Source organism: Fringilla coelebs, assembly GCF_963513975.1.
Source record: "Fringilla coelebs genome assembly, chromosome: 8".
NCBI classification, from domain to species: domain Eukaryota; kingdom Metazoa; phylum Chordata; class Aves; order Passeriformes; family Fringillidae; genus Fringilla; species Fringilla coelebs.
The window spans coordinates 19889848-19908088 of NC_140066.1; the positions used below are offsets into that span (position 1 = coordinate 19889848).

The 18241-nt window shown below is 40.9% G+C and overlaps 1 protein-coding gene across 3 annotated transcripts; it reads left to right on the plus strand.

The window, feature by feature from the left end:
- Nucleotides 1–3098: 3098 nt before the first annotated feature.
- On the plus strand, nucleotides 3099–17443 carry LOC311156251 (lipase member M-like). 3 transcript variants are annotated; one of them, XM_084210077.1, is made up of 10 exons: nucleotides 3099–3461; nucleotides 8624–8735; nucleotides 9844–9961; nucleotides 10644–10842; nucleotides 11326–11435; nucleotides 12162–12298; nucleotides 12793–12939; nucleotides 13949–14020; nucleotides 15509–15580; nucleotides 16725–17443. In XM_084210077.1, the coding sequence occupies exons 2-10, from the start codon at nucleotides 8697–8699 to the stop codon at nucleotides 16956–16958; spliced, it is 1128 nt and encodes a 375-aa protein (XP_084066203.1). In that variant the 5' UTR covers nucleotides 3099–3461; nucleotides 8624–8696; the 3' UTR covers nucleotides 16959–17443. The 3 variants fall into 3 exon arrangements, with proteins under 3 accessions (XP_084066203.1, XP_084066202.1, XP_084066201.1); XM_084210075.1 differs by lacking the exon at nucleotides 3099–3461 and adding an exon at nucleotides 7105–7223; XM_084210076.1 differs by lacking the exon at nucleotides 8624–8735.
- The last annotated feature ends 798 nt before the right edge of the window (nucleotides 17444–18241 follow it).

Genomic DNA, 18241 nt, shown 5'->3' on the forward strand with positions numbered 1-18241 from the left:
CCTCACCACCAGACTAAATACCAAAACCAAATATATCAGTAACAGGAAAAACAAAGAAACAGACAAACCAAAACCCTCTAACCTGTACAACATCAAAGACCTGGATAAGAAACGGTGAGATTATCTATCAAGTATTCTGAAGTCCCAGGATAATATCCAAATGGATACAATCCTGCTAATAATTCCCAGGCTTGTCACGGCTATGAAAAGCCACAATTGAAATTATGATGTTATAAATTAATGAATTTACTAAGATTTTATTGAAAGGTTGGTTGTCATTTCCATAAAGGTTGCTACTCCTGGAGTCATGTGAGGATATCAGATCCTGAGTTCCTATTCAAAGAGATGTCTCTGTCACAGAGAAAAATCCTGAAAACTGGGAGCACCTGCTGATCCTGGAGAGTTTGTTTGGTTTGTGGCTTTGAATGCACAGAACTGACTAGTCTGCATCACCTGGGAAAGGGAAAACATTTAGAATTCCTCTCATAAATTACCACTTCTTTCATCCTTTTCCCCCCTATAATGTTCATCTTCATATAGCGTAAATTTTGCAGACCACAAATGTTCAGGATTTTAAACAACTTGTGCCCATGTTATCACAAATAGAAAATTCCTTCTACACCTGAAAATATGGCTGTTGCTTTGCATAAACCAAGTGAAGTTTACCTGAAAATCCAGTCTTCATTATTTACTTATAGTTTTGTAAATAAAGCAATCTTTGGCAGATTAAGATAAAACACAGTCCAGACACGATCAACCAAGAAACTGGTTCAGCCAAAATGACTACATACAAAGCCTGAGTCAAATCCCAGAGGCAGGCAAGGTTCCCAAAGGCGTCTGAAATGGCACTAAAGCCCATTGGTTACTTCTGGCTGATGGATCCAGGATTTGATTACTGGTGTGTTGAGTAACCCCCTCTTTTGCTACTCCCCACTCTTTGTCCCATGTCCCACAGTCCCCCAGTGACCAAGGTTTAAAGAAAAAGGAAGAAAGCAGAGAGATTAGTGCCTGAAATTCTGAGATTCTGCAAAAAACACTTCCCCCAAAATTCCCTCTGAAGTGAATTGCCATGTGTGTGGGAAGAAGTTGCCGTTGTGAGCAGAGGATTGCATGAGCACAGCCTGTGTGCATATACACCCTGTATTTATGATTTTACCCACTGCTAGCTGACAGCTGGTGTGCCATGTAGAGAAGTCAGTTCGCCGTAAGCAATTATCTGGCCTGGCTGTGATTTCATTTTCTAATAAATAAAGTCCAAGGCTGTAATTGTCTGCAGTCCCAAGTGAAAATTATAGAGCAGTGGTCACAGAAGCCATCTCAGAGATGACCTGCCCCTCACGCTGCTCCCCCTCCCTGGCGCCAGTGGCAGCATCGTGCGTGAGGAAGGCATCATGTGAAAGATCTGCTGATTTTAGCAGTCCTGCAGTGGGGAAGGCAAGGCTGGCTCCTTCCACGGATCATCCCAAAGGCCCTCCTCAATGTCCCTTGCTAGAACTTGGTATGGAGATCTGGTTCACTTCTGCACAATCTGGAACAACCTCCAGGGTGCTGAACATGCCAGGTGAGAATTCACAGTACACAAAATGGTAATGATCCTTTCCACATACATGCCAAGATCCTTGGAGACTGGAAACTCCCATCCATTTTTGGGTGGATCCCATTTTCTCTGAACTGGTCTAATTTGAGTTCCTCCCTTGTTAAAAGTGAACCATGCACAGCCATGCAGAAAACAGTGGCACTAACTTCAGGATGCCTCCTAATCCAATGCCTTCTGTAGAATCAAAAGCTTTCTTATGAAACTAAAAAGACAAGTATCCAGTATATGCATCACATACAAATTTGGCACTGTACGTTGCCCATAAGTTTAAGAGTGAGTCTGATTGCAGAAGTTCCATATTATCAGAATAACTCATTTATTAAAAGTAATTGTGCATGTTTTCATTATTTGAAAATTATGTTAATCTAAAAAAATAATTCTGTTTTGCAATTGCACAATCCATTTTCAAAACATGAAGATGAGAGATCCAGCAGAAGTATAGCAACATACAGTGATTTTATTCAAAGGCTTAAGGGAGGCTGGTTCAGCTGCCTTCCTAAGGGAACGATGTTCAGCAGATTATGCTGCCTCTGTGTTTGTCCTCGTGTTCCCTGGTTTTCAGCACAGTCCTCCACAAAATAATTAAGGCTTTGTTCTGTGATAACAAAAAGTTGACAAACTAGAAGAGAAAGATTGCAAGTGTCCTGACCAGTAAAGAATGCAACATGATTAGGAAATTAGAAGAGGAAGAAGAAGAGCAAGAGGTACCCTAAATATTTGACTGGTGCCTGCAATCAACTGTAGGGTGCAAACTGACAGGAAACCAGTGTGGCCTCATCTAGTGCTCAGGGAATGATTTATTAAACAAAGAAGAATTCTGATAGGATCGAGTTAAAATTTTTACAGCATTACTAACTGTAAGAATTTACCTACCTGTTAAAATTTTGTTTAAATGTTTCTTCCAGATATTTTCGTTTTCTCAAGGCAAAAAAAGGTGACATTTTAATCTCCAGTAATCCATTCTCTAAAGTCTCTTTCAGTACAATTAATAACTAGGACATGATTTATGATTTATATGAAAAAAAAGTCTGACATCCCTTAGGGCACAAAGGGAAGGATTTCAGCCGCGATTTTTGTATACTTATTTGAATATTTATTCAGATTAACAAGATTGCGGCTTAGAAACTGTTCAGACAAGTAGCAGGGACAGTTTGTGCACAAAATCCTCCTAATTGGAGGTGCCAGCTGAAGCACAGGAAGGAAGCAAAAGCCCTGGAGATCAGAACTGCTCGAGAAGATTGAATAACAGTGATGAGCGGCCCAGTGTCCCAGTTGTTAGACGTGGACACCAGACACTTATTTCAAGGGGTCAGGATGACCTGTGGATACAACCAGTGCTGACTGATTTGGCTGGGCACTGCTGCAGCAGGGAGGTGTCAGCCCAGCCTTGCCAGCTGCAGGACAGGGCGCAGTGCAAGGGGTACAGAGCCTAAAAGTGCTGCCAGGGCCAGCTCTTATCTGGTACCCCTGAGTGCTGCTCTGCAGGGCTGCTGCCAGCTCAGACCAGACAGCCTGAGGATCACTGCACCACAACTTTTTGGACAGCAAAGACCTGACTAGTTGTCCTGTTGGTTTTCAAAAGGAAAATACAAATTACCAGCTTTTCACACCTGTTCTCCTCTAATATTGGAGCCTCCTCTGCAGATTGACAGTCCCACTAGCAAAGAGGGACAGAGTGCTCTCTCACACAGACTTTGGGAGTGGACTGCTCTTCAGATGGCCACTACTATCTGCTCCAGGGGAGTGAAACAGCCATGAGACCCCTCTGTAAATGGATCTTCCTGCCCCAAGACCCTTCACAAAATGCTTCCAAAGCAATGAGGTCGTCCTGATCATCAAGAAGACATGGATTTCTTTTGGGATGGTAAGAATTATGCCCTTGTCTGATATTGTTTGTTTTAATAAAAGAATACTCTCCTGTTTAATGAAAACTTTCAGTGTCTAATACAACATTCAGTGGAGCAGAGCTTGAAAGAGGTCCATAAGTTTCATTTGTTCCTCTGGTGCAATGTTGTGGAACTATGTGTTGGCACTAACATTTTAGAAGTTAACTTCCTTCACGTAGCAAGAGCATGAAACATTTTGTTGACATAAGTAAAATAGAACTTGTAGGTTCTTCATTTGGTTTGGAAAGTATCACTTTGGGGTCAGCAGGGAAATTTTGTCCTTATAAGGGAAAGCTTCCATTGAAAACACAGACTATATCTGACGAGCAGCTTTGCTATTTAAAGTGCATTTCTATAGCTAAGGTTAATATACTTTGATCCATATACAAAAGATCAAAACAATATTCTGCATCCTAAGTACAAAGTAATCATCTTAGTGTTATAATTACTGTAAATTTCGTTTTTCACTGTTTACAGTAGATTATTTCATGTAGGAAAAATCAATGTTGATGCTCAGAGCAAACCATTAGTTTGTATTGGTATCTGTATCTTAACTTTTTAAAGATAAATGATCTGTGAGTCAGTAAAACCTTTGCTGTTTCAAAAGAAATTCCTAATATGTATAAAGGTACAAGTGAAAAAAGCACCTTCCTTCTTTCCCAGAGCAAACCCCTTACTTTAATTCTTAGGATTAAGAAAAACCAAAGCCCCTCTACCCACAGTCCCTTTAACCTCTATAAATAGCTGGGTAGGTCCTGCTGATGGCAGCACAAAGAGAGACTTCTTCAGTCTGGGCTTATCATGCTCACCAGCAGACTGCTGCACACTGAGTGCAAGGCCTGCACAGTGCTCCTACTGGTCCCAGTTTTTCTGCCAGAGGATCTCAATTCACACTCCCAAAAATATCATTCAGCAACAAGTGGAAGAGAAATAAAGCATATGTAATTTTCAGCTTTCCACATATGTTGGCAGATGCGTAAATTCCTTTCTTCTCTAATTACAGGTGATAGCATTGGTGTCTGGTGACTGTGGGAGTGAAAAGATACATTGCTATACATTGCTACAAAATTAGCAGAAGGATTAAAAAAAAAATTCTGCAGATTGGGAGGCAAAACAATTTTAACAATGCAAAGCTCATAAATTGCAACACAGTCTTCATCCACCCTCAGAGGTGAAGAAGTCCTGGCTTGCAGACATTTCACAAACTTCAGCATCAGCCAGAAAGTATTGTGGAAATAATTGCTCTTATCTCAAGTTGTATCTCCCTTGGATAAGTTAACAGACAGGCTGGTGCTGAGCTTCTCTTGTGGAAGCTGCCCCTTGTATGGTGACTGGCACTTGAGCAGGAGGGCAACACTGCCTGGGACATTTCCAGACAAGGCAGCAGCAGTGTGAGCAGCACAGCCAGGCATGCAGCCCTCTCTGTCCCTCATGAGCCCACCCTTTTGACACTTCTTAGCTCACCTTTGTCACAGGAAAGATTCATAATTGTCCAAGTGCCAGTGCAGAGCTACTCATGACTTACAAACACTGTGCCACTCAGCCCAGTACTGGTAATCACAGGCAAGTCCATTGACCTCAGTGATGGCCACCAGAAATATTTCTGCAGGCCTGACAGAGCTGAGAAGAATCTCTCCCCCAAGCAGTGCCTGTTCTTGTTAGCATTTCATGCTTCTGCACCTCTGTCTGTGTGTAGGGACTCCCCTGAGAGCAGTTCCTTTGCTGTTTGCAGGTGGAGGGTCCATTGCTGCATAGGAAGGGTCTGCCTTCACCCCCAAAATGTGCCTGTGCTGGGGGCCAGCAGCACTCCAGCTGAGGAACAGCACGGGGCGGGTGGCTGAGGGCAGCTGTTGTATGCTGTGGGAACCAGGTATTGTCCCAGGGATTCACTGGAGATTTCACCATTAGACCCTGTGCTTAGTTCTCAGTGTTTTTCTCACTCTCAGGAAGCAACTGTTTACCCCATTGTGACATGAAATGTTTTTAAAGCCATACAAGTGCACAAGGGGATCCTTCTGGTTTTGCTGCTATGTGTTCCCTTGGAGACTCCTGGATGGCAACTTCCACAAAAACAAGTCTGTCTCTCAATAGAGCATACCTCCCCTTAAAGGCCCTCCTTAACATACTTAAAATAGCCAAACATCTCTGATAACTACGTTCACTAGCTGCATGAAGAAGCCAAAAGGACATATTTGATCCATGATGAACTGCTATATTCAGCCGTATAAAAATATCTTCCATTCCTGAGTAATTTCCAAAGCCAGGTCCAATTCCTGCAGCAGGAGGGAATGGGGAGAGCAAAGAGTTTACAGAAAACACAAAAATGCTAGGGATTATATTCTGCACATTGATGGGGGTTTTATCCATAAAAAGCACCGGAAGGAGTTGAGGCTTCATAAACTGAGCAGGTAGTGAACAATTTATATAAAGGCACTTATTTATACAAGGGCACCTAGACTGACCAGTTTAAAGTTCATTTACATATGACCACACTCGTGAAGATGCAGCCACAACTCTGACAGCAACATCTCAACCTTTAAGCATTTCCACTGAATTCCATACCTGATTGTAGTGTGAGTAACTTCCCCTGAAACCTGATCATTTACAACAGAGTGTGCATGCCTGGTTTTGAAAAAATCAGCCCAGCACTAACCCTAGTTCACCTTCTTTGCCCATCTCAAACACTCACTTCAAACACATACTGCCTGCAATGACTTTATCCAGTCATTTGCTATTTATGGTATTATGTGTATGCAATGTTTTAGTGAGTTTTTTGTTATTGGAGCATTAAAGAATTAGAACATTAAAATTAATGTTTTGCATTAAAGAATGAAGCTGGCTTTGTTCACAGTGAGTTAATAGCTCATCTTAATGACTTAGATTAGCATGAGGTACTCAAAGGCAAGTACACATTTAAACAGTTCACTCATGAAATTCTTGTCGAGCTTCAAAAGACACTGAGACTTTAGAAAGGCAGAAACCTGCTTTTGTTGTAGGAGAGATGAAGGAACTTGGATTATATAAAGGAAATAATGAGAAGATTCAAAAACATCCCATCCCGTGTGTAGAATCAATATTTGAAAACACTCCATGTTCTAAACCAGCTCTTTGAAAATCATTTCCTCTCCTTATTCACTGCCAGAAACTGAGCTCAGATGTTTCTATTTCTCTTTGAAAGTCTTATAACAAGTTTGTAGGAACAGGTCTTCTCCTGAGATTTTCTTTCATATTTCTTTCTGATCTGTAAATACTAAAGAAAATAACTTCTGAGGATATATTGAATATTTCTGATCCTGATTAGGTTTTAGTAAAAGAGAAATTTGTTGCAGGTCTATTGACAGGTATGATAAGGTATATCTATGAATATATTTGTTTTCAAAATTCCTGATCCTTCTCTGCCACTCTACCGAGGCTGGTATTCTCCTTAAAAATCCAGCAATCTGTGATAGTAGAAGAGCCTTGTTATAGCTGTGGGGCTAAGGAGCTGAAAAGCATGAGGTTTGAGAATAAAAGGAGCCACCCCTCTCTGGTGCTGCATCAGGGAAAAGCTAAAGTGATAGTAGAAGGAATGAGTAGTGAGAAAGAAACAGAGGCTTATTGTCAAGTTGCTGCATGAGTGGGGGAAAAACAGTGCATGACCATCCTTTCACTGCCAGCACCGCTTCCTAACAGCCAGGAATTGAGTTTTCATTCTTCTGTAGCTGCAGCTGCTCAGCCAAACACATGACTTTGGGCACAAGGTCAGTAATGCTTTGATTTATTTATGATCCAAAACTGGTGAAGCTTCATGGGAGCTGCAAAAGATGGTATGAAACCTGAGCTTGAGGAGTTGCTTTACTGTTTGGGAACAAATGTATTTCGCTGTGTTGTTTTGCTTGTAAGCTGGTGAAAGTATGGCATTTTCTCTCAAGATTCCTTGTGACTAAAGAGATTCAGGCCTGGCTCACCTAGCCTGAATTTAGGTAACTCTGGGGTAGCTGTAGAGGTATGGGAAGATGGCAAGTGAGAGAATCAGAAAGTGGTGACTTTAAACCAGAAGACAGGGTGTTAGCTCAGTAAAACAAAGGTCTCTAAATGTCCCTTTCTCTACAAAAGGAGCTACACATTTTCAACACACAGATTGCACCAGAATGCAGTGCTAGGAAGTTAGTGTATAAATTGTTGTTCTATGAGAAGGAAAAAACATGCTATTGATGTTATTTGGGGGGAAAATAGTTTAAAAGTCTTCTTGAATAGGAAAACAATAAATTCAATAGATTTTTGGCTGAATCAGTCTGACTGAAAGATCTATTACTGTGCCTCTGGGGGGTTATATGGTGTAGAGAAGATGCTAATACAAACACTGCATTTTCTTTGAACCAAGAGTATGTAGGTACCTCCACAGACAGTGGAGCTGCTAGATGCATGCCTCTAAGCAGGATAGCTACCTCCCAGGGGTTTTTTTATTTCTTTCTTGCTTAAAACTCGATCCTGGTCCCTGTACTCACTCTACCTAGCATTACATTTAGCAAAGTGTTCTTTTCCTCTATCCATCCTCGTCCTACGGAGTGGATAAATTCTGTCATTAAGCAGATTTGTATAAATTTTGAAAGTATAAAGAACTGCATTATTTAGGTTCCTAACTTTTTGATTAATGATAAATATTTAAATTTTTTATTTGTAATAGTTTTTACTTTTTTCCACTGATTATCCAACAACTTGGTTATCTTCACTGTGACAATGACTAATTTACTTCGGAGTTACCCAATAACTCGGTTTCACAGAGGTAACCAGAAATGTTTCCAAATTCACCTACAGATCAAATGCGTGGTATGGGAATGCAAGTGACCTACTTCTCAGAAAAAGGAGTGAAATTCATTTCTCCAGAAGCTTTGCTTCTTTTCTTGGATTCATTGATACTTTTGCCTTGATCAAGAGCAGCACCCTCTCCCAAACCTTAGCAGAGAGTGCAGGTTGCTCCCCAACGCCCTCAGACAGGTGTTTGAAGTCAGCTTTGTCCCATCTAATTAACAAGTAGGGAGGACCAGAATGGCTCCATTCATTATTAGACAGCATTTTCCTCATCAGAAACGTACAGAACCTGTCTGGATTGCAAGTGCAGAGGAGGACTACTGACAGATTAATAAATTGGATTTTGCAGGGAGAAGATATGGCTGTTTGTTGCTGTGATATATTTGTTTCAGGGAGTTACTTATCCAGAAGAACTGAGAAGAATGAAGAGAGTTGTGGATCCTGAAGCCTTTATGAGTATTGTAAGTTGGTTGCTGGAGTGACCTGAGGATGGATGGTATGCATCACTAAGAGCAGAGGGGTTTCTAAGTGTTAGAAATAACAGGGTAGATAAGCTGCCTTTATTTAACCTATCCTCTCTAGTCATTGTTTGTACTACTGCTTTCTCTTCCATTCTCTTCTGCCTGCATGTGTAACAGCCCATCTTTTCTCTAGTAGAAATTAAAGCAAATAGTAAATCTCCAGACCTGTTTTCCTTTTAAATATCAGTTTCCAGCTTGCTATTGCTGGCACTGCCTGCCTATCTGAAGGAATGACTATCTGGAATGTCAGCATTTCATCAGCAATGAAGTCTGTAAACAACTAGTGGTGACCAGCAGAGACCAGAAATGGCCAGCTTTTCAGAAAAACACCTCTTGCCAAGGAAGCTTGTGTAGGTCTTTCATTGTTTGTTAAAATCTTGGAGGTTCTGTCCTGCATGGCAAAACATATTGAGTAATTCTCTGAGTGCAAGTTATAAAAACCAATACTCTTTTGTAACAAAACAGATGGAACGTTACGGGTCAAAAGTAATATTTACCTCAGAGCTTAAGATGGGCTGTTCTAGTTTCTCTTGCAACTGTGCAACTGCCTGATCTTTTTTTTTTCCATAATGTAGTCAGCTTTTCAGCAGTGCTCACTGCTTCTATGCTGTTCAGCAAACCACAGTTGTGAAGCTGTCTGATTCCTCTGAAGGTAGTTTGAATAGCTGGTCCCAGGCTGCATCAAAATCAGAAACATTGCACCCACACTGCTCCTCGTCTCAGCCACGCACCTCATCTCAGCTCATAACGTTCTGCTGTGAGCTTATAGGGATTCTTATATCACCAGAATGCAAGGGCTTGTGATGATTGTATGGCAGGAGTGTAGTAGAGGTTTTATATGACATATATTTATTGGGTAGTAAAGCCCTAGATACAATATAAAGAAAGGAAATTTGTTGTTGCTTTAGGGTTACATACATTCAGATGCTCAATGGATGTAGGTTAAATCCCCAGCTGTACCTGCTTTCTGACATTTCTTCATTGTGACTGTCTTAAAATATATGAAATGGACTTGTGCAAACAAATGCATTTGTACCTTCTCTCCTAGAATGAGCTCATTACTTACAAAGGGTACCCCAGTGAGGAGTATGAAGTGGTGACAGAAGATGGTTACACCATCACCATTAACAGAATCCCTTATGGTACTCAGAATCAAGGAAGCCCAGGTACAGTTATTTAATATGACACAGCACCAGTCTAGATAGGGCATATTCTCAAAAGAGACAACTTGTATTTTTAAAGCATCCACCAAAGCTTGTATACATGAGTGAAATTTCAGCAAAGAGTTCTGGCTGCCCTGAACAACCTGCAAGATCTACAGAATTAATGTCAAGCACCTATTTATAATAAAAATCCACCATAGTATTAAGCATATGCTTCCTAGTAAGAGTTGATGAGTTAAATTTTTAGAACATTAAAAATAGGATAAAGGTTGCCTAATCAACCTGTTTTGCACAAGCTTTTCCAGCTTCTCATTTTGCTTGTTTTTGCTTACACCTGGGTAGTATCAGTGTCTGATGCATATTTTGGGTAAAGGAAACCTCTGAAAACAATCCCACACCTTCATCTCCCTATCAGTGTTGAGAATCTCAAGCTGATGTGTCTGACTGTACAAACAATGACCAGAGGGTGCCAAGTTAGTTTGCTGTTGTGTCAGACAGATCTTTCCATCAATTCTTTCAGAAGCTTAGAGGTTGTCTCTTACAGAAAGAAGTGTTTCGTTCTTATGATTTGTTGATTGAGGAAAAGATCCCAGTATTGAATATGAGACAATAATGTCTCTGAACAACCAGGAAATGAGAAAATAAAAACAATTATAAACTGTTTTGGTTTTGCTTTATTTTTCAGCTTCAAGACCTGCTGTGTTTCTCCAGCATGGATTACTGGGAGATGCTCGTAACTGGGTCACAAACCTGCCCAACAACAGCTTGGGCTTCCTGCTAGCTGATGCTGGATTTGATGTTTGGATGGGAAATAGCAGAGGGAATCGCTGGTCAAGAAAACATCAGAAGTATTCCATTGATCAGGATGAATTCTGGGCTTTCAGGTAGAAACCACTGAAGGGGACATCCATTACTCATCCATCATATTTATTTCAGATGCCTAAATCAGTGATTTACATATGCTACTTTTTAATCAGCATTCTTTACATTTGCTTTTGCTGAGGTGCCCCTATAAACGCGTGTGAACTGTAATAGTAATGGAGACAACTTTAATTACTGCTTGGTCAGGTTCTTCAAACTAGAGGCACAGCAGCAGAAAGACTCAGAGGAACCTGCCCAGGCCATCTCCAGCCTTGGAGCCAGTTTTAGCAGCTACTTAGAAACACTAGACTGTGTAATACAATAATCCAAAAAAAATCTTGAGTAGTATCTTCCATATCCAGTGCCAGAAAAACAAAGAACTTAGAACAATTGAATTATTCAGTCAAACTGTTTCTTTGCTGACAAGCTATTAATAAAAATGTGAGTTCAATTTAAAGTCTGGGTTTTAATTTATGCATGCCTCTCTTTCAATATCCTGCCTGCAGTTTTGATGAGATGGCAAAGTTTGATCTTCCAGCAGCAATAAATTTCATTTTGGAGAAAACAGGACAGGAGAAGTTGTACTATATTGGTTATTCACAAGGTACTACCATTGGTAAGTTCACACAAGAGAGGAATTCTTCCAGAAAACAGGAGTAAAATGTGATTTAAGATACTGAGTTACTCAATATACTTGTAGTTTTTATTAACTCTTTGTACTTGTGAAATACTGTGTTAGTATAAGCAATTTTCAACATGTAGGCATTTAAAATGTATTACAAAGGTAATGAAGTGTAATGGATCAAATGCACTGCTGCTGGAAATCTGTCAACTAAGAATTAATGCAGAAAATGTTGTGGGTGGGCCGTGAAAATTGTTTCTATCCACAGTGCAAGGGTGTGCCTGACAGCAGCTGGTCAGTTCACCAAAATAAACAAAACAGGAAGATGAGAGTACAGAAAGAGAAGCTGGCCAGTTTGGACCAGATGTAGGCAAGAAAAAAGAAAATACAAAATTGGATTGACCAGAATAAAAATTACTTTTCCTCCCAATAGTATGAGAAATACATGATTGTACAACAGAAATGTACATCTATGTTTAATTAAGTCTGGAAGAAAGCTGCAAAATCTAGAAAGACATTTCTCTGAATAGGGGAAATCTTCTACAAGCTGGTAACTTATGGAAAGGATGGATTTCATACAAATCTAGGTTGGACCATAGTCTCTGAACAACTAACAAGGTTACTTATAAATTGAAAGTGCAGAGTATATTTTAATACTGAAAACAGTCTATTATAAAAATATGGGGGTTTAACCCTTCTTTTTTTTTTTTTTTTTTTCAGCTTTCATTGCATTTTCAACAATGCCAGAGCTGGCTGAAAAAATCAAACTCTACTTTGCATTGGCACCTGTCACTGCTATTAAGTATGCCAAAGGCCCAGCAACAAAACTCCTCTACCTTCCTGAGAAAATGCTCAGGGTGTGTGGTACCTTGGTTTCCACTGTTTAACCATATGCTTGTTTGTTCAGCTCTTGAAATGGATAAATGGAAAGTATGGGGCTTTGTGAAGTTGACTCATTTGCATGCAGGCAGGTTTACCTTGTGGTGAGAGTTCAGACAGGGCAATAAGAAAAGCTTTCAGTCCAGGGCAACACTGCAGCACGGGGACAGGTCAGCCAGAGAGGTACAAAGATGCAGATCCTCAAAGGTTTCCAAGATTCCTCTGGGCAAAGCCACTGATATAAAAGCTTAAACTATGAATTGGAGTTAATTTAACATATCTCTTCATTAAAAGTGATGTAACCCAGATTGAGTAATGCCCAAGCAAGCTGATGCAATGGAAAACCAATTAATTTCTCACTTGTTTATGGGAACATCATCTGACAAATGGAGAAAAGGTGAGTAAGAACCACTGAAATTGATGGAGAAGTGTAAAAACATTCCCAAATTATTGTTACCTTTGTATTTCACAGGGTATGCTTGGCAACAGAGAATTCCTTCCCCAGACTGAGGTTCTCACAAGGATAATGGCCCCTGTCTGCAGCCACCGAGCTTTTGCCAGGCTTTGTAGAAGTGTCTTCTTCAATCTGGGTGGCTGTAACCTGAAAAACATTGATGTGGTACATATAACTTTTATCAGCTCTACTGGGAGTTTAAGCTTATACTCCTCACCTTCTATCCTGTAGTGTGAATCCTGAATTTCTACTAGTATCACCTTGCAGGGAATGGTCCCCACTGCTGGACAGCAGTATCTGCTGGTTGCCCTATCTCTAGCAGGGAACCCCTGCCTCTGCTCTCAGAAGAGCACCTGGCACCAGTTCTGCTGTGGACAGCTGGTCAGAGCCCCCCAGAATTCTGCAGTCTGCCTTCTGAAAGACCTCACCCAGGGCACCATATCCTGGTCCATACTGTGGCCATTGGTCTCATCAGAGCTATTTCACATGCTGGCATACTGAAAAAGAAGAAATGAAAAGCCTACCTGCTTCATGTTTTCACTTTGCAACACAGAAAGGAACACACCTATTCCTCCTTGTCCTTGTTCTCCAAGCCCTGGGCCATCAGGGTAGGAGAGTATTAGGATGTACCTGGGCACGTCATGCTATGTCCAGCTGTAGGTCAGATCACCTGGGAGTCAAAATTCTGCTCTAGCATTTTTCAAAAAATGTCTCAGAAAGTGTTCACTGAGGAAGGATCCCACAGCAGTTTGCTAAGAAACCCCCGCACTACTAGGGTGTGTTTTATTTCAAATATTTCTGCATCTATCAGGAAACTGCATTTCCCTTTGCTGTCCTGTCCAACAGTGGTCCTCTCTCACACAGAGTGGGATACAGAATTCTGAAAAACACCACACAGATTGGGGTCTAAATTGCTTTCTATTCATTCCTTCTCACCTGTAGATTCTTTTAGATTCTTAGTCATCCTGGAAAACACTCTGGTTAGGGATTGCTCTTTCAGTGCTACACCTAATCTGACATACTGCCACATGTGAAGTAAATCTGAGGGAGTCTCCAATTATGCCACTCCAATTTCTGTTGGTTTAATTGGTACATGACACTGCTGTAGTATATCTTTTGATGTATGTCTGCATAGAAGGGAAGATGAGAATGCTCACTGAATATTCTCTTTCAGAACCGAATCAATGTGTATATTGCCCAAACCTCTGCTGGAACTTCTGTGCAGAACATAGTCCACTGGAGTCAGGTATGAGCAATCCCCTGAAAGATAAGATAGGTACTCACCTTGAGTTGAGTAGAGAGGTAAGAGATAACCAGCTGTGAAGCCATTGCCAACTTCTTGGAAACACGTGCAACTTGTGAATTGCAACTGAAAATCAGTCCAGAGCACTATTTTTCATTGCTCCTTCTTTTGCCAGCAGGATAGAAATGCCCTGTGTGATACAGGTACATTTGAAGCCAACAATGAAGAGCTGCATTTGAGTAAAAATATGTAGGCTGGAAGCTGTGTGTGCAGGTGTACACATCACTCTTCTTATTGTGTATCTGATACCTTTTATAAATGATGTCCACAGTTTGTAGGGAGTTTACCTTAAATTAGTCATGTTTCCAATGTGGTGTCAAGAAATGAGCAGGATTTAGGCTGCCACATAAATTGTCATATTTTACTGTTAAAACCCTTGTAGTTTCTTCTCTTGCTTTCAAGGCTGTCAGTAGAACCATAAATAATAAATACTTTATTTAGTAGACCGGTTATATCCCTTACCTACAAGGTACTGCCACAGTACCTCTTCAGCAGCAGTGCTGATGGGAGCTGCCTTTGGGCTCACACTCTGAGGATCCAAAGAGCTTCCTTGGAGGAGCCTCTGCAGCAAGGCAGCACCACGGGCTCTGGAGCAGCGCTGGAAGCAGCTGTGAGCACACAACACTTGCAGGAGTGTTTGTGCCCTTTTCAGCAAAGCAAGCACACAGATATGTCTGAGTGACAACTGCACAGGCACTTATTCAAAATAAAATTATACTTTTGGCTGTGAGATTGCATTAGATAGTAGGTTTGAATAAAGTGCTTTTGTAACCCTGACCTAGACCTTCTGTAAAGAAAAAGGGTTACAAAAGCGGAGTAGGGGGAGTTCTGCAAATTAACTCAGATGTAATTCAGCATCTAACCACAGACTACAAGCATAAACATGCAGAAGTAATACTCCTAAGTCTTTGTAGTTCTTCCTGTTATTACAACCAAAGGAGCTAACAGAATTTCAATACTAAGATTCTGGTGAAGGTGTCTCTCAGAGTAGGAGTAACCCATGCTGTAGGTAAAGCCAAGAAGGGGAAGAACTAAAAATAGTAATTTATGTATTCAAAATAGAGTGGGAAGAGAAAACATAAGATGGAGCCACTCACAGAGCTGAGTGTTGGCAACATGACTGTAAGAATAGGACAAGGCAGTAGCACTGAGATGAACTTGCTGACAGCAGCTGTTAACAGCAGTTTTACAAACTTGAACAAATTGCCTGTGAGGACATCCTTGGGGCTGTCTGCAGAAGATGTGAGTTTCTTTCGTTATGACAAAAACATCTGACTCTTTTCACTTTTTGACACGTCTAATTAATTTACTATAGGCTCTTTCATAGCTCTTAGAAGAACTGTTGGGGCTTTAGATTGGAGTCAGGGAAAGAGCACACAAACTTCCCAAATGATGGCTTTATAACCACCCTTCTCTTGTTCATCCTCCTAGGAGGCCCGCTCGGGGAAGTTCCAAGCTTATGACTGGGGCAGTTCAAAAAAGAACATGGAAAAATACCAACAGGTATGTCTTGGTGAATCAACCTTGGACAGCACAGAAACACACAGGAAGAGAGCAAGGACATAGCAGGAGACACATTTTCAGAACATAAGTAAATTAAAATATTATTGCTTTTCAGTTTGGAAGTCAACAGGGAAAGCATGCACGCGCTAGCAGCAATAATACATTTAACACAATTTAAAAACAAAGAAAGAGAGAGAGGAAGAGAAAACCTCTCCAATTAAATGATCCATACAAATAAGAGGAAGTAAGGGCAGAAAAAATAGAAAACCATTTTGAAAAAGAAAAGTACACAGAAAATAACAAAAATATCTTGCCTACTAGTGTAACTGAAACAGATGACAACATTAGGAATAGGAAAACTGGAAAATTAACAAAAACCCCTAGATTCTGGCAGCCAGAGACAAAGGGACTTTGTCCTCAAGGAGACCCTGAGGAGCACCTTTTCCATTCAACAATCTAATCCCATCCTTGCCCCTCCTAGCCTTTAGGTTTCCACAGCAGCCTGTCATTACAAGTTACATGTTTTAATGATGAGTTGAATGAAACGCAGCTTCCTTTGGTTTGCTTTGAATTTGCTTGCTCCTGGAAAGTCACGGGATGCCTTCTAGGTTTTGTGTTTGGGATAATTGCTTACAGTGCTCTGTCTTCATACCGTTTGGGGTTGTGTAAACCTGTCTCCTGCCCTTGCTCTGGCGTCTCTTTTCCAAACACAGGAGTCCTAAGCTGCTTTCCCTCTCCTCCTACAGAAGCCATTCTGTGATCCTTTTCATCCTTGTGAACAAACATGCTGTGTTTTCTCTCTAGCCCATGTCTCCTGGGACTGAACAGCACTTCAAAAGGACCATGATGGGGTTTATCCAGAGGCATCTGGACATCTCTGTCTAGTTTCAGGTTCCTGCCCTAAGATTCCCTTGAGAGAGCAAGGACCCAACAATAACTCTTTGTCAGCTCAGGAGATGTTTTACTTTTGGCTGTGCTATCAGTTGAGTAATCCCTGTGAGTACAGATAGAAAAGGCAAACCAGGGAACTTCCTTCCTCTTTGGTTCAGACACCTCTACTTTGAGCAGTGACAGAAGAAAGCCCCAGCTGAATGTTTAAAGGTGCTGTGCTCTCCTGGACACTCATTCCTGTACTGTTTTCCAGACTATTCCTCCTCTCTACAATGTAGAAGAGATGACTGTACCCACTGCAGTGTGGACTGGGGGACGAGACCTGCTGGCAGATCCCAAGGATGCAGCCATTTTATTGTCTAAAATCAAGAAGCTTAGCTATCACAAGAAGATTCCTGAATGGGGACACCTGGATTTCATCTGGGGATTGGATGCACCTTTACAAGTGTACAGTGAAATTATTGACCTGATGCAGAAGTATCCTTAGTCCACAACCAGAAGCCTTACCTGACTCGTTCAGCAGCACTTAGATTCATTAGGTACAAAACCCCCTTCTGCTGCACATGGAGTCAGGGAAAGGGTTCCCCCTGCACACTACATGTCACTCCAATGCCTTTTGTGTCCTGATAGTGCACTTCATGTTCTCTGGCAACCTTGTGGATCTGTAATACTTTTTCAATTGATAAATCTTCAATTCTGCAGTAACTATACTTTGCTAACAGAAGACAGGATTTGCTTCCAACCTACCTTCCTCTCTAGACTGTAACAGTAATGAAAGCACTTCCTTTCTCTGGATACATTCTATGATTTCTAGATGTTTTCCATTCTTCATATTATCGCTCAGTTTATTGGGCTGGCAGTTATTTAAAGACATAGTGTAATCAAAATCTTATTCTGACTGTTGTGGTATTGTATAATTTTATTATTAAGCAAGATTATTACACAAAAAAGTGAGTTCATATTAAAAAAAAAAATCACCTCACTCCTGAAAAGAAGATGGTTTGTCTTTGTCTGAAACAGGAATTCTCCCTGTTTTCATGAGGAAGAGCAAGGGACACAAGGTAGACAAACAGAAAACAGTAGCCAGTATCATGGTTCAAGCATGCACCTGGCAGCTGGGAAACTTGCCTTTAAGACCCACTGTGAACAAGAGAAATCCTTGCTGATTCAATCTTAATCATTTTGTCACTGGCAACACTTCCACAGGACCATTTATTTCCAAGTTACACCAGCAGAAACCTCACACCTCCTGCTGTTTCACATGTAAGCTACTGGCTATCACAGAGCTGAGATGATCTAACCTTTGTCAAGGCTCTGAGCAGCCTCTCTGCAGTTTAAACACTAAAATGAGAAGTAGCTAAACATTGTTAGAAAGAATTCATTATCTTCATCCCATGTAAATTTAGAGCACTTTGACCACTACTGGAAAGAGCTGCTTTCAAGACAGTGCTAAAGAATTATTCATCCTATTAATTTCCTGAGGTAATTATGACTCTACTAATTTTGTTTCAAATAGGTAGTTACTGCCCAAAACCTCTCAGTTGAAGGGTAACCTCTGTGGTTATTAGGTTACAGCATTATAGGTCACCATTCCTCCAAAACAAAGTTCCATTAGCTCCACTATGGAAAGGAGCACAGTGCATTTAGGGGTTTCCTTTCAGCCTGACACCCTCATTCTCCTTTTCAATGAAATGTTAACATGGGCCAAGCCTGGGATCCCAGCCAGCACAGTGCAGCTGCTGCACTGGGACAGTTCACTGGTGACACTGT